Source organism: Sinocyclocheilus rhinocerous, unplaced genomic scaffold (assembly GCF_001515625.1).
Source record: "Sinocyclocheilus rhinocerous isolate Xijiao unplaced genomic scaffold, SAMN03320098_v1.1 scaffold1055, whole genome shotgun sequence".
NCBI classification, from domain to species: domain Eukaryota; kingdom Metazoa; phylum Chordata; class Actinopteri; order Cypriniformes; family Cyprinidae; genus Sinocyclocheilus; species Sinocyclocheilus rhinocerous.
Window position 1 is genome coordinate 340,043 of NW_015658727.1, and position 16,323 is coordinate 356,365.

At 35.8% G+C, this 16,323-nt stretch overlaps 1 protein-coding gene across 1 annotated transcript in view; it reads right to left on the minus strand.

Moving 5' to 3' along the window:
- LOC107722808 (transmembrane protein 132C) overlaps positions 1 to 16,323 on the minus strand; it is a 152,447-nt gene that overhangs the window by 45,521 nt on the left and 90,603 nt on the right. Inside the window, 1 exon segment of the mRNA XM_074560119.1 lies at positions 4,790 to 4,933. Within this exon segment, the coding sequence (XP_074416220.1) occupies positions 4,790 to 4,933 (144 nt within the window).

Below are 16,323 nucleotides of genomic sequence, written 5' to 3' on the forward strand. Positions count from 1 at the left end.
TTACACACACACACACACACACACACACACACACACACACACGCACATACACACACACGCACACACACGGAGCAGTGGGCAGCCATTTTTGCTGGCACTGTTTTGCTGTTTTGGTGAGCAGTTGGGGGTTCGGTGCTTCGCTCAAGAGTCTCACCTCAGTCATTTGGGTGGAAGAGAGCGCTGGTCATTCACTCCCCCCACCTACAATCCCTGCCGGTACCGAGACTCAAACCTGCAACCTTTGGGTTACAAGTCAGACTCTCTAACCATTAGGTGAATGGTTAGAGAGGCCACAACTGCCCTGAACTGGGGCCACAACTGCCCTGAAATTGCACATGTGATACATACACAGCACTAGGGTCTCTGGCACCTAGGGCTGTCGCGATTCGTCGATTCTATTTGACTATTTCGACTATTCGATTTTTTAAAATCCTCGACTTCATTTTGCCTGCGTCGACTAACCGGCAAAATACCGGAAGTGGCGCATTTCACGGACGAGAATCCATAAAACACATTATTAGACTGTTTTCCAAGGCCTCATGATATATTAAACCTGTTTAAAAATCATAATTAAGCATAACTGTGAATTCACAAATGCTACGATTTAATTAAATAATTATATGTGATGCAGTTATAGGAGTGTAGGTTACGTACGTGCGTCTCACAGCGGCTCACAGTATGTCACAATGTTCACAGTAAATGCTGTTCCACAGGAACTGTTATCATTTACATTGTAATGAACAGAAGCCCAGAACATGTGGATATATTGACATTAAGAACATGCTGACTTTCTCAGATTTTGTAATAATTTTCTTTTTATTTCATTTTTATTAGGTTTGTTTACATTTTTACTCTTTTAGTTTTACATTTCGTCAATGGCTTGTTTACATTTATACTTTTTTTATGGTACACTACTGAATGGCAAAGTTGCAAGTTAAATAAAATGTTCTTTAAAATTGTCGATTTTTTTTGTGTGGGAAATTAATCGTTTAGATTAATCGATAAATTAGTTGATAGATTAATCGAAATAAAAATAGTCGTTAGTGGCAGCTCTACTGGCACCCCAAACATAAAAAACATGCAGATCATCAACAGAATATGAAGGTTAAAGTAAGCAAGAAGACACAAAGTGCAGCCATAACAGCTCAGATCTGTAGCTTCTCGGCTTTGATTTGACAGTGTACACATTCAAACACTGCAGTGCTGCTTTGCCTGACAGAGACATCTTGAGGACTTGTAATATTCCCTGAAGAAACTGACAACATTTCTTTCTTCTGCGTTTTTCTTAATCATTTTCAGCTTCAGACGACTATCAACTTCACATCTTTATCTGAGACACGCTCCAGTATAATTGCTCTCATATGAGTCATCAGAGGCTCTGGTAGTTTGTCATGCCCAGCACTGCAAGTGTTCAAATGCAAAATGGCTAATTCTACCATTTGTCCTGTAGTGCTTTAATTAAGCAGCCCAAAATACTGGTTTACCACCGCTTCACTAATCACCTACACAGTGACTGATTGTAAATTCTTACAAATGGACTAAATCATAACAAGAAATTTCAATTCTAATTAAATTGTAGAACAGTGGAGTAATTTTAAACTGTGGTTCTGAAAAACATATTTGGTGTCAACTCAAAACTAATATTGATGTTCCTCATTTGTAAGTCGCTTTGAATAAAAGCATCTGCTAAATTAATAAATGTAAAACACCTTTAATTTATTTCAAATTTGAAAACATTAACATACTCTGTTCCAAACCATAGCAGTGAGCTGCCAAGACAAAATTTTATAGTCACTATGAAATGAAAATCAAAAATTATAATTTTCAAAATGTATATAAATGATTTTACTTAATATTACCCAAATGGATTATTGTACCCAATATATAATAATAGGCCGGTTTCTAGCCTGCTGGTTTTAGAGGGGTTCTGACCACAAAACCAGCTGAACACCAGCTTGGCCTGGCTGGGAGACAAGCTTAACTGGCTTAAACCAGCCATGTCATGATCATATTACCCCAATTTTACAGTCTCTGCACTGGCTACCTATGCTGTTTAAACCAGCTGGTTTTAGCTGTTTTTTTTTAGCAGTTCTGCTATAGAAGTTTTCACAGTATTGACTTAGCAAAATGTTAACGTAAACAATCATTTGTAAATCGTGTTTCTTATGTGCTTCACATGAGCATTGCGATTTTGTGTTTTACTGCATTCCTGGCTATGGAGAGCATTTCAAATCAGTCACTTGTTAGGTTAAATTTTTAAATTTAAGTTAGAAAGCTATCTTACAAGGTTGCTGCTTATATAGTAGACAGCAAGGCAGTTCACTTGGTTTTGGAACTGAGCTACTTTCTTCACAACTTTGTAGAGAAAATATTAGTTCAGGCACATATTATTATGTAGAAAAATTATAAAATCAACCTTTGTCAAAGGTACAAAGTGTAAGGACTCATTAGTGATGTAGTATAGTGCATGAGAAATCAAAGAGGATGTATAATAACTCATTACCGATCTGCCCCCTGTGGACTGGAGCTAGCATCTCTCTCACCATCATCTCCTGACCTCTAAAGTAAAAGAACAAATGAGAAACATCCATCGGGAAAGCATCCTCACCTCCCATACTCTCAAGTAAGCCAGTAAGTTTTCTAAGATTTGTCAGCCAGTAACTTTTGTAAGGGTTTAAAACCCAGGGAGTATAACTTTACCCATAGGCTCTTAAGAAAAGGTGTCAGTTTTGAAGGAATATTCTGACTGTTTTTTCTGCCGAGAAGTAAGTTTTATTCCAATTTTGGTGGATGTTTCTTCAGATTTCCAGTGGTCAAAAGGATTTCAGTAAGTGCTTTTGAAGCAGTTGTAAACTACAGCTCCCTTATGCATGAATCATAAAACTTTAAAAGCCCCTGTAAACCCAAAATGTAATCTTTTCAGTTGCCTGGGACAAAAATTACAATTAGGTAAAGCATGTCAGAGTAACAAGAATATCTTCTTGAAACACCCACACATTAGGTGGAATAGGAATTTCAATGAGCAAGCATAATCGAATAACTGTACGTTATTGGAATATGATTTATATAAAACTCTACAGGCGAGGAAAGAAAATTCTGTTAATGTTCAGCATTTTTCTCTTTAGGCTGAAAATGAGTGCATGAAAGCTCAGGGCTCTGTTGATACCGCTTACCACCCCACATTGTGTGACCATTATAAGAAATGACACATTTGAAAGTAATGTATTTGCAGTCTGATAGGAAAAAAGCAAAGCAAGAGACTATTCAGATTTAAATCAAACTTAAATAACATAGATGTTTTATATCCCCGTCGCATTTGGGCACTGAAAACAGTGCTTCTTTTTTAATCAGGGGTTGGAATGGGGCGTGTTTGTGAGATTCATTTGCATATGCAAATGGAACCAAAGAGAGGTGCTGGAAAAGGTGAAGGACCTATAAGGGCTGAGAGCACAGCTGTCAGTCAATGACTTTCTAATCTCTCTGAGGGGAGAAATGCAGAGTGAGTATAATATAATAATTTTCAGCCAAAAAATGCAATCTAACACTATTTTCGAAAGGAAAAAAAAAGCTGGTTGAAATTTAAACTACAGATTTTGCATAACAGAAATAGATAAAACCACCAAACACACTAAATGATCTATCAGCACTGGGAAAGAATAAATATAAATCTATTCTATTATATATTAATTTATTTTTCCATCTCTATTTTCTATCTCAATTAAAGTGACAGCAACGCACTAAACCTAAAGTGCTAGCTTCCCCAAAAAAGAAAATTCTGTCATGAATTTCTGTAATTCATATTTATAATGAAACTTGAGAGATTTCTGTCCCTCCATTGAAAGTCCATTATACCAAAACTTGCATGAAGGTTGTAAAACAAATCCATATGAATTGATGGGTTTAATTCAAATCTTCTGAAGAGATGTGATCACTTTATATGATGAACAGATTTAATTTAGGTTTTAATTCACATATAAACATTGATCGACACACATGCATAGAGTACATCAAATATGGTCAACAGAAGCTGAGTTGTACTTGCCTGACGAACAAAAAACACCCCGTTGGTTTTCGTGTGTCAAGCATGTTTGTGTGTTAATCAATGTTTACATGTGAATAAAAGTCTAAATTAAATCTGTTTATCACATAATTCGTTGCTTACAAAGATGAACAAAAATCCTGTGGGTTTGGAACAACATGAGAGTGAGTAATTGATGACAGAATTTTCATTTGTGGGTGAACTGTCCCTTTAAGCAGATAAATTGACACTAAATACAACTAATGAAACACCCTAATTTATATAACGAAGTCAAAGGTGTAGCAGCATTTCAGTACAAATGAACAGGTGACTCAAATGAATCACATGAATACAAATGGCAAAACAGTGCAATAAAAAGTAACTACAAAGCTACTGGTAGCTAAAAGTAGTGATAAAGCAAAGGTAGATTGCTACGGAAAAGTTGCATGTTTGAAATCATTTGAAGTACTCCAGCGCTTCTGAGAAATGTAAGTCAAGTAGCTTCCCAGCACTTCATAATATGGTGTAGTACTCTGAAAAAAACATGCTGTCAGTACCAGAGGGCCTGTATATGAAACAAGCAGAAGAGTTTAGAAGAATAGTCATTAGGCAGAGATGGTTAGCAGTGTTTTTGCCTTAAGCTTCGATCATAAACTTTGAACTAGTTCATTCAAGTAACCAGCAGCCTTTGATACCAACAGTCTTTAAATCCAGAATTCCCCTTTGTTAATAAAAGTGTTGATAGAATGGACAGATTGAACAGATACTGACCTTTTCCCGAAGTTGGCTTCCTTCCTGCGACAGTGCAGAGTGACCACTCTGTGTCCCTCGCTCCTGACGTCTTGACTTACTGTCCACTGAACTGGGTTGCTGGCCCTCGCTCCCAGAAATGCCACACCTTCCTTCAACTTGACCCTGTTGCAAAAATCAAAATGACCACACAGTATATAATGCTTATTTTTTTACTTAAGTAAAGAAATGATACTGAAAAGATAATCATAATACTTTTATTTAAAAAATATTGAACACATATTTGCGTTTGCATTTTCCAAGACACTCTTGGATACTGAATGATTAACAAAACGTGTTTCTTGTTCTTGAACAGATTGCAGTTGTTTGCCTCATGCATTATACAGAGAAGGAGAGACTACCCAACAGCTCATGTAATACATTATAGGGTACGGATGTGCTTGTATAACCTCAAAATGATTTGAAGAATTATTTTGACGTCATTGTGTTCTGCTTTCTTCACATATAATCATAACTGTGCGGTGTGTTACAAAAGATCTCTGTATGGAATATTTTTTAAAGTCTATTAAATTGATTAACACTGACACATGAATAACTACTTTAAAGGGATAGTTCACTCAAAAAAAAAAATTCTGTCATCATTTATTCACTCTCATGGAACAGAAGGTGAAATTTTGAATAATTTGCTTGTCACCTGCAATTACGATGAATGGGGATTGGAAGTATCAAAAGTATCATATATAAGTATCATAATGGCAGTCCATACAAATTGTGAGCTATTCAAAATCTTCTGAAGTAATTTGATAGCTTTGTTTGACTACAGATCGAAATGTAATGTGATATTCACTGATAGTCTTCACCTCCAATGAACTGTTTACCACTGCCATGGGACTGAGTTGGATTACAGAACCAGAACAGTCTAAATCATGAATGAATCATTGTGAACCAAATCAACCAAATTACTGAAAAGTTCCAACTTCAGCATTCTATTTATAAATCAGACACCGCAAAATGTTAACTTTTGTAAACATTTTTTGTTCTTCATTTTATACAAACCTATTATATGAATTCAGAAGACAAGGTGTATGGACCACTTTTATGATACTTATATGGTGCTGTTTTGTCATTTTGAAGAAACCCTAGTCATCATTTATTATACTTAAGAGACTGGTCAGGATATTCTTTAAAATATCATTTTTCATATTCCATGAAAGAACAAAAATGGTCATACAAGTTTGAAACGACATGAGAGATAAAATAAATAAAAACATTTGGGTGAACAACCCCTATTGTTTACAGTGGTAATGAAATGGCACAATGTATCCTTGTGCAGGTCCCACACTGTTCTAAACATCCAATACCTGCATTCAGCCAATCAAAGACAGGATGCTGAAGACGGGCTGCAGTGCAGTTCAAATGCAGAAAATAATGGAATTGATGTTATCGCTAAGACCCAGACCAAATGCAATTAGAAACAATCCTGACAATAGCTTTTTTCTCTTTTCATATCTTGTTTTGCTTTGTATTTGTTTTTTTGGTTATTTTTTTCCTTCCTTTTTTTCTTCACATTTGTATCTAGAATAAACTAACTAATGGCACATAAAGCCAAAGTGCTGCAATAATATCCTAACCCATACACAATTCAGGACTATGCAATTCTATGCAGCCAATTTAGTTGCCACCAGTGGAGCTTTTGTAGCACATGGTATGCGACCATGTGCTACAAAAGCTCCACTGGTGGCAACTAAATTGGCTGCATAGAAAAATGCTAAGAACGCACTTGGAGGATAGTTTGAATAAACAACATGAGAGAGAAAAAAAACTCAAATCTCCTCAGGAAAAAAACAAAATCTAAAAAGAAAAAATTAAACCACTGACTTTCTTGCTTTCCTTATTCCTTTTAAAGCACACTTTAAAGTCAGCTTGCAGTCATGTTGTTCTTTTTATAAATGTGACTCGTTTTTTTTTTTTTTTTAACCAATTAAGAATATCCAATAAGGAAGATATTTAAAAACAAACAAAAAAAAACTTTCAAAAAAATTATTTAATGTTTTTAGCTTGATATTTAAAGGTCACTCTGTGCCTCAACTGACAGTGACTACTTTTAGAAATATACACCACTTCTGAAACATTTAGTTTGTAGTCTGTTTGTACTGTAGTGTTGAATACTGCACATAACTGAATGCTACCTTGAACACATTACGTACTAGTGCGAGAGTCTGAAGCACATGCACCTTCAATATTCTCAGTAGCTTTTCATATATTCCAGCTGCTAACATATAATTTGATACAGAAAATTTGCAAATGGCCTGGTGACCCTGGATCATTCAGGTTGCTTATACTGTGAAACGGTTTTATCACTGTGGGTTTATTCTGAACATCATGTGGCGTTTGGGTCATATCTACTTGCTTACAGCTGCTACACACTCTTAAATACAGAAACACACATATGCATTTATAAAAGCAATGTTATTAATGGACTTTTTTTTTTTTTCAAATTCAAAAGAGATATGTCTTGGGTCAAAGGAAAAAACACTGCTTCTATGAAAAGACTTGCTTCACTTTGGTTGGAATTCATTAAAATTCACTATGAATTGCACATTACTGCTGAAACAGCCAATCAGATTTTTGATAGAAGTCCTGCCTTACAAATAAGAGAGCCATTTAAATAGATGTTTCAGCAGATTTTCTACTCTTCAATGCACATTAACTGAACTAGCTTAAATTTTTTTTTTTTGCATGATTTGAGCAAAAGCAGCATACTTTATGATGCCACTTGTTGTGAGATTTTTTTTTTTTTTAATTTTTCATTTTTTTGACATTTGAACAGTTTCCACAAAAACATTAAGCAGCACAACTGTTTTTAATACTGATAATAAGATAAGTTTCTTGAGCACCAAATCAGCAGATTAGAATGATTTCTGAAGTATAATCTGACACTGAAGACTGAAGTAATGGCTGCTGAAAATTCAGCTTTATAATAAATAAATTACATTTTAAAACATATTATAATAGAAAACAGATATTTTAAATTGTAATAATATTCCACAATATTACTGTTTTTACCATACTTTTAATCATATGAATGCAGCCTTGGTGAGCCTTTCTCCGTTCAAGCAGACAGAAGTTGTTCTATCATAACCGGAAATGGACTAATTTGGAATTTTAGAAAAATGTCCCCTTCCCTTCAAGAGTTTAAAAATGGCAATTGGAATTCACCCAATGGCTTAATTTACATACTTAAGCAGCAGTAAACCAGTGCAGACTGTGTCTGGTTAAACTGGACTGCGGGTGGTTAATGAATAAGACGCAGGTGTTTGCTCTGAAATTCTTATGCAGAAAAGGCTGTTTAGTCAATTCGCCCCTTTGTGTCCTATCTGATCTGTTCATGTAATACTTGCCATTTACATAATGAAGAAGATTTTGTTCTCAGTTGAACCGTTTTCTGATTGATCAAAATAAAAATCCAATATACTGAACACAGAGACACAAACCTCTATAATAGTTAATCTAAAAATCTACAAAAAGTGCAGCTGTAAGCAGCATGAGAAGGCGTTGAGGGTTAATTAGGGAATGGAAGATTTAAATGAGATTAGTTTGGCTAATATGATTTCTGGAGAGCAATAAAGGCTGCAAAGCAATTTAAAGAGAGATGTTTTTTCCCCTCACACCAGCACATGGGTGCCAGCTCATTAATTCTAAAACAACCTGAGTATCAATTAAAGTAGTATTTACCAATGTGATAGAAGTGTCAGCGCTCGCGAGATGGCTGGAGAGGCAGGAAGCGAAGGACGGAGGGAGATGGATTGTAATATCAGATAGAGGAGATCTGTCAAAATTCTGACAGTCCGTCAACCCTGTGGCAGTTCTCCAAAATAAGTAAATTCCCCCGATTCTCTGACATTATAAAAGTGAGGGATGCACACGCTCGGATGATTCCGGTATTCATCACAAATCACATTCTGTGACCGCTGTTGGAGCGAGCGCCGTGTTTTTCTCCTGTGTACAGGCTGCATACAACTGGCCTGAACTCCCCTTGCTGATGTAAGTGATCTATATTGACCCGGCTGAATTACATCAAAGAATTGTAAAAGCTTAATCGTTTTATCCTCTGTGTTGTCCACTGAGAACAGTGAAGGAATATCTGATAGTGGAGAGAAAGAGAGAGGCCAGTACGTAAGGGATAAATGTACAGTCAGTGTGTCATTATCACTAAATACATTTATTTGAATTGAAATTATTTTCATGCTAGAAGACCACAGAGTGCAACAAGAGCTGAAACTATCACAGTGTAATTTAGTGGTATACAACAGTTATATTACAACAGTTAATTCCAGTCCTCAACAGTCAGTGCATTACAAGTTGGCATTTTACAGTGACTCTTTCTGCATTGTTATGCCAGTAGGTGGCGACAAGTGACTATCATTATGAGTCATTTGAATTATTCAACTGATTCAAAATACTATAAATGAACAACTTTGAGTGAGTCATTTAAATCATTTAACTAATTTGTTCACAAATACTAATTCATTCAGTAATGAATTACTGCAAGTGACCAACTTTATGAGCGAGTCATTGAATCATTCATTCAACAGATATGTTCAAAAACACAGATTCATTCAGGAACTAAACAAGTTATGCCTTAATGAACAAGTCACTGAATAATTCACTCAAATCATTTGATCAAAAACAATGAATAATTCAGCACATGAAACACAACAACTGAGTGTTGCTCAAAGATTCGCAATGGCCTTGATGTAACCTAAATGTAAGAGTAAAACCAGACAATGGAACAAACAAGACTGTGTGTAAATGCAAATTACTCAATATTAACTTTCTTTTTATTGAACTGTTGTATAAACGCAATATAAAACAATAATGCTGCCTCCTAACTCAAATCATTAATAAGGAAACTGTTCCACACACAAAAGTCTTTTGTTTTTCCTTACTTACATTCCTGTCAACTGAAGTGTTGTATATACTTGATTCTGATTGATACATTATGGAACTCTCTTCCCCCCAACATACGGAACAGTGATAGCCTTCATACTTTTAAATCTCGTCTTAAGACTTATCTTTTTACCCAGGCTTTCTTATGACTTGCTCTTATTAATTGCTCTTATTATTGCTCTTGTAAGCCTTTATTGTATTCATGATGTATGCAGTTGTGCTGTTGAATTTTGTAATGCTGGCAGGACTTGTTTATTTATTGTTACTGTTTTTACTAGTTTGCTTGCTGTAAGGTGACCTTGGGTGTTTAGAAAGGCAGATTATGTGCTTTCAGTGAATACAACATACAATTATGTGGGCAGAGATTAAAGAAATATCAGGTTACACAGAATACCATGAATGACCAACCAGAATGCAACCAGAGATGCAATGTAATAATATCTCAGTATACATTCTCAGTATATCAGGATTGATTTAATCCTGCAGTAGGGGTCTCGCTGGACTGAGTCAATAGTGAGCTTTTTGGCAAAACGCTCATCCCTAAAGCTGCATGATGAAAACTACACATGCATTACAGTAGGAAGACAGATGAAGAGAGACGGCACTAAACATTGACTCAGATTCAACACCTGCAGTCTTTTCACCCATTGAGCTGCATATAAACCCCCTGTGTGTGAGAGGAATCATTTATGATACATTACACAGACACAAACATACGCACACACATTTGTTCCAGACCAGCACAGATAGCCTGGGGTGACAATTACTCCAACAACACTAAATTGGCATTTAATTACCATAAAAGGCCATATTATCAAACAGTGTGTTAAGTAGTTTGCAAAAGACCTGGGGGGGGGTTAAGGGGAGAGGAAGACAGGATAATTAATCAAATTAAAATTCATAGAAATGCTCTAGTGTTATTTTTTTTATAAGATAACTTTGATATTCTTTATCAAAGTTAAGACTCTGCCACGCCCCCCCTAAAACGGCTCGTTCTAACACGCCCCCACATATCTACCTCACTATGTGGAAATATTTGCATAATGCAGCCCAAATGTTCACGCAAAGAAAGAAGGCGTGGTTTCAGTAACCGCAGTTAGTGTTGAAGCAGCCCCTACAATAATGTACAGTATCTGAAAAATAATGTGTTTTTTTAACATTAAAGCATGTCAGCATATTCTGTTACACCAAATACACAAAATAATGATCTTTAAAAAAGCATCATATGACCCCTTTAAAGACGTAAATAAATAAAAAAAACTACTGAAAATCAAAGAAACTAGTTTAAGAGTTGTGTTTTAAAGATATTTAAAATTATATTAAATAATAAAATATACAAAAATGTTATTAATTTGAAAATATTTAATAGAAATATAAACCATATGTTTTTATAAGCGAAGACAATGTGATATGGACATCGCATGTCAAAATTTGTTGTTAATTGTTTTGGCAAAATCAATTAATTTTGAAAACTATACCTTAATCAGTTGACAAAAAACATTGCAACTGAATTAGAAAAAAATATGTAAATTAGCAAATAGACATTGTAGTGTGACTTTCTTTGGATTTCTTTGAATTTCTTTGGATTGCAGTTCACTCATTTTTTGTCATTCCAATTCAAATTCCAACGTATGAACTGAAAGCAAGCAAATTCACAATTTCACCCAATCCTTTGGAAATAATCTGCTACAAAGCTACCATATTCTTCTAAAAGTTAATCTTTAATGGGCGTGTTTTACTGCAATGTTAATGACAGGATGTTAAGGACTGACATGACTCATGAGTACATTAACCTGCATTAAAAAGAAAGCCTAAATAAAGATCTCCAGCCTGATGGCAGACAGGGTGTGAATAGAATAAACTGAATGGAAAGGAGGGGAAGGAGGTCTCATCTCGAGCTCCTGTCTAAGACTGACAGACAGGTTCTTGAGCCCTTGCCAATACCAATGGGGACTGGCCGGTCTCCCAGTGTGCCAGACCCGGCACAATGTACCAGGCTCTCCCCCGCAGCTGCATATGTGACATCGGTTTGATTACAGAGATTCCTGCCATTCAAGCTTTGAGCCATTACCTGCCAGTGAGCCGGGCGTACTTTACAAGAAAGGCCAATACTCATTCCCAACAGGTGCTGGAGCCTTAGATCTTACCGAGCTATGATGAGACATCCGCGCACGTCAAAGGAAGAATGATATCAGAGGAGTAAAATGTCAAGCCTTGCATTTGAAAGAGGTTCAGACTGGGGTTTCCGCTAAAACTGGCTTTTTCCCTACACTGTGTCTGTGGACATGGTTGATACCAATGTTTACAATCCAATAAAAAGACAACAAGATAAAGACAGTAAGCTTGCCCTAGAACTAGACAGGAAATGTCAATATTTGGACAGGAAGTTAATAGTCATTCACTGAAAGCACAAAAGCAGATCAGTCTGTAACATTTTTCATATCTTTTGAGAGAAACATTTGGCTCACAGTAACAAAGACAGTAAAAGGGGGAAGAGAAATCTCAAAGATCATATTTTGGTGTGATTTAAGCTTTTTTTGTTTGTTACCAGATTTTATTGCAGATTTACAATATGCACTACCAATTAAACAGACGTAAAAATGTACATTTATCCATTTGAAGCGACATTTTATCCGTTTCTTTCTAAACAATGCCATGACCTTGGTGCTGCTGGAGCAACAGGAAGACTTTTACACTTTAGATTCATCAGCACTTCATAACACACCTAGCAAAAATAGTACAACTAATTTACAGTAAAAAAAAAAACATGACATGTACATGACAGTAACCTACAAAAGCAGTGAATAATCGAAATAAAATTAATTGGGAGAGAAAAACTGAGAGCGAAAGATGAAAAGTGAGAGACAGTAATAGGAAAAAAACGGAATAAGCCACAACTAACTGATTAAACGAGGGGTGTCAAATCAGCTCCTGGACAAAGCTGACCTTTAAAAGAGGTATTTGAAAGAAACACCATCTCACCAGCCTTACTGTGATGGAAGCAAGCTCATACAGAGCCCTGAACTTTTTTCCCTTAACAGTCCAGAAGATGATTGAAATTAGTAGCACACACATTACAAATCATCAAAGATAAACTAGTTGTTCTGTGCTGATTAGTAAATATGGTGTACGGTAAAGCCTGACTCACACATCACGCGACTGCAGCATGTGAGCGTGTATTCAGCAGCCAAAAAAATAAATAAATAAAAAAATTGTAAAAATAAAGTGTTGAATTCTGCAGTATGTATATATATATATATATATATATATATATATATATATATGTGTGTGTGTGTGTGTGTGTGTGTGTTGATTTGTAAAAAAATAATAATAATAATAATAATATCTTGTAAAAATACTTTGCATTTATTCATAAATTAACTTTAAGAATGTAAATCTCTTTATGTAAATCCTACAGGCACAGGATGTGTGCAATATTACCAAAGGACAAACAGCTGTTTTCTACAACAGCAGGTATGAGATAGGCTAGAATACGTGCATTTTAAAACACTGTATATGTGGGGGAAAAGACTTTAAAAGGTTGCATTTAAACAGGTGAAAGGATTTTGGGGAATTATAAAACAAAAAAAGCTTCAAAAGGGTAAAAATGTCATTCATTCGTTTCTAATTTCCCTCCGGCTCAGGCAATGAGGCCCATGCAAACTAAACATTCTGTTCCTGTCTAATTCCCGCCTGCCCGCAGGTGAACATTTTCCAGGCTGTTCCAGGCCTAAATGGCCTCTCTGCACCCTACAGCAAAATGGAATTACACAATAAAGAAATTGAACAAGGTCAGGCAAATTGAAACAAAATGAACAATATCTGGCATTTGCCTGACTGAGATCCAGAAAGTTGGAGGCAATCAGAGCAGTGGTAAGTGGACTTGGAGAGATGCACAGATAAGGAAGCTAATTTAATTAATGAGTCTAGTTCCCCTCTTTTCATTACCACCCTCGTTAAACGTATTGGGGCATGACAACATGGCAAATGGGAAATGAGATTAACGCTGTCAGATTCGTAGCCCTCACCAGACTAAGCAAATCTCTATGTGGCCTTTTAGTGTTTCCTTGTCTTGCGCACGAACACAATCTTGAAGGAACACACACACACACATAATCTCAACCTTTTTTCCTGCTCTGTGCTGAAATAATGAGGTGGTGATTAGCTGGGGTCTCTGCTGAGATGGAGGTGAGGCTAATATCTGGACCTGGAGCTCTGCTCCAACACATCTGTAAAGCTCTGATAGAGACACATGCTAAGCTCAAGCCAAGCACATCCACGTTATCAGCACACAGGCCCTCCCTGAAATTCGACTAGAAATACTAATTGAAGCAGAATGACATTCTACATCAATAAAAGGATCTAAAATATGGTAGAATGTAAAAATGCAATGGGTCTCATTCACTAATAATTGTATACAAAAGCGCCTACATACTTTAGTTTACACTACATCAGATAGCACTGAGAATATATTGATTTCATTAGGGATGGTGTGTCAGAAGAAAGACTCGCTGCATTCACACTTTTATTCAAAACCTTTATGCGTGCAGAAAAGGTTCTTGCGCAAATTTCCGCAGAGATTCAAAACAGGTGTGAACACACATAAATTAGATCTAGCTGTCATTCTAATGTTGAATTCAGATTATTTGAAATGAGAAAGCTCATAGCTGCAGATAGTAATTAGCCCAAATCAAGGTGGGAAATTAATTTTGGCCCACCAGTCACAGTGAATCTGTTGTGCTTCGCTTCCTGTCCTACTTCATTTGAAAAGGCTAAAAAGAAAAAGAAAAGAAAATTAAAGAGAGAATGAGAACATAACACATGAAATATAAATAAATAAATAATATTGTATTATTTTCTTTTTTAAATCCTTTTTCAACACAAAGAAATTGTGCTGGTCAAAATATACATATACATGTTGATATATACATGTAGATATATACATATTTACATGTACATGTTTATGTATATATAAAATATATGCTAGCGGTTTTGCATGTGTGTGTTTTTATACTATAATATTTACATTTACATTTATACGGCATTATATATATATATATATAATTTAAAAAATAATACTGTATATGCATATTGCATATGTGGGGTTTTAGCTGATTCTACATTTTTTTTTTAATGAACATTTAAAATTAATTATGGTTTAGGAGCAAAAACATTTGCACACAGGTTTTACACCCAAATACGCCTGTATGCATGGTAAGTAGTGAATGAGATCCAATGTGAGCCACAGCATTAATCCTTAAGAATGAGGAACACGGTCCTGTTGAGTATTCAATTTATAACATACATTTACATGTTTTTACATGCATTTACATTGCATTTACATATATCATAACATTTATCTTAAATTAATGTACTAAAATGACAAACTAAAACTGAAATAACAACCCTCTACATTGCGAGTAAATCACTCGCATATGCGACTAAATCTTACTCTATTTTTTTTTTAATGAACATTTAAAATTAATTATGGTTTAGGAGCAAAAACATTTGCACACAGGTTTTACACCCAAATACGCCTGTATGCATGGTAAGTAGTGAATGAGATCCAATGTGAGCCACAGCATTAATCCTTAAGAATGAGGAACACGGTCCTGTTGAGTATTCAAAGGAGGTTCTTAATTACCAGGCTTAAGCGTATCACTGTATGCTGCCTTTGAAGCAGCAAGACGGATGAGTGTACACCTGATCGTCCTTGTGAAATTCAGTCCTTATCAGGCATTGTCCTAATGCTGTAATGAATGCAATGTGATACAGCACCCTAATTCACAAGAAATAAGATTTCGAATGATCAGATCTGTCTCGTGTACCCGGCTACAAGAATAGCAGTTTGATAGCACACATCGCTGGGATTCCCATCCATTATTACCCCGTTCACGTCGATATAGATCTTGGGAATTGAACCAGTGGCTCATTTTTGCTGTGTCCTCTGGTCATCATTTGCTGGAAAAGTGGAGATGTCTATAGAACAAAGTGATTGAGCGGCTCCCTGGTGTGACTGCTATTAGCAACTTCCCTGAGAGAGAAGCGCTGTCACCCGCCTCACCAAGCGCATCTGTGTTTACCATCAGACTAACTCAACCCCGCCATGCCTGGGGAACCAAGCTAATGGAGCCCATTAATGAGTCTGATGCAGCAAAGCACAGCGCTTCTTCTAATCAATGAGAGGAAAGTACACTAGTGTTTCTCAGATTTGTTACAGAGACAGGGAGGAGGAGAGGCTCTCTGAGCGCCGCTGAAGACAGATGGCAGAGCGGGAGTCTCACAAGTGGATGTACTAGACCGGAAAGAGTCGAGGATAAAGGCGAAAGTAGCTAACGCTGGCGTCAAGATAATTGTAATGCTGAGTGTGGACTTCTGTAGATATTTTCGAGGGGCAACAAATCAATAAAATTCTAATTGTTTATGAATATTTATACTGATAATTATTATTTATAAATACTTTATTTAGTATTTATATTTATTGATAATGAATAGTTATATTATACATAAAAATAAAATTAGTAACAGGGTTATTATACTTAACAAACTAAAAACATAAAAAACATTGTTACTTGAATTAAATTACACTTAAAAAAAAAAAAATA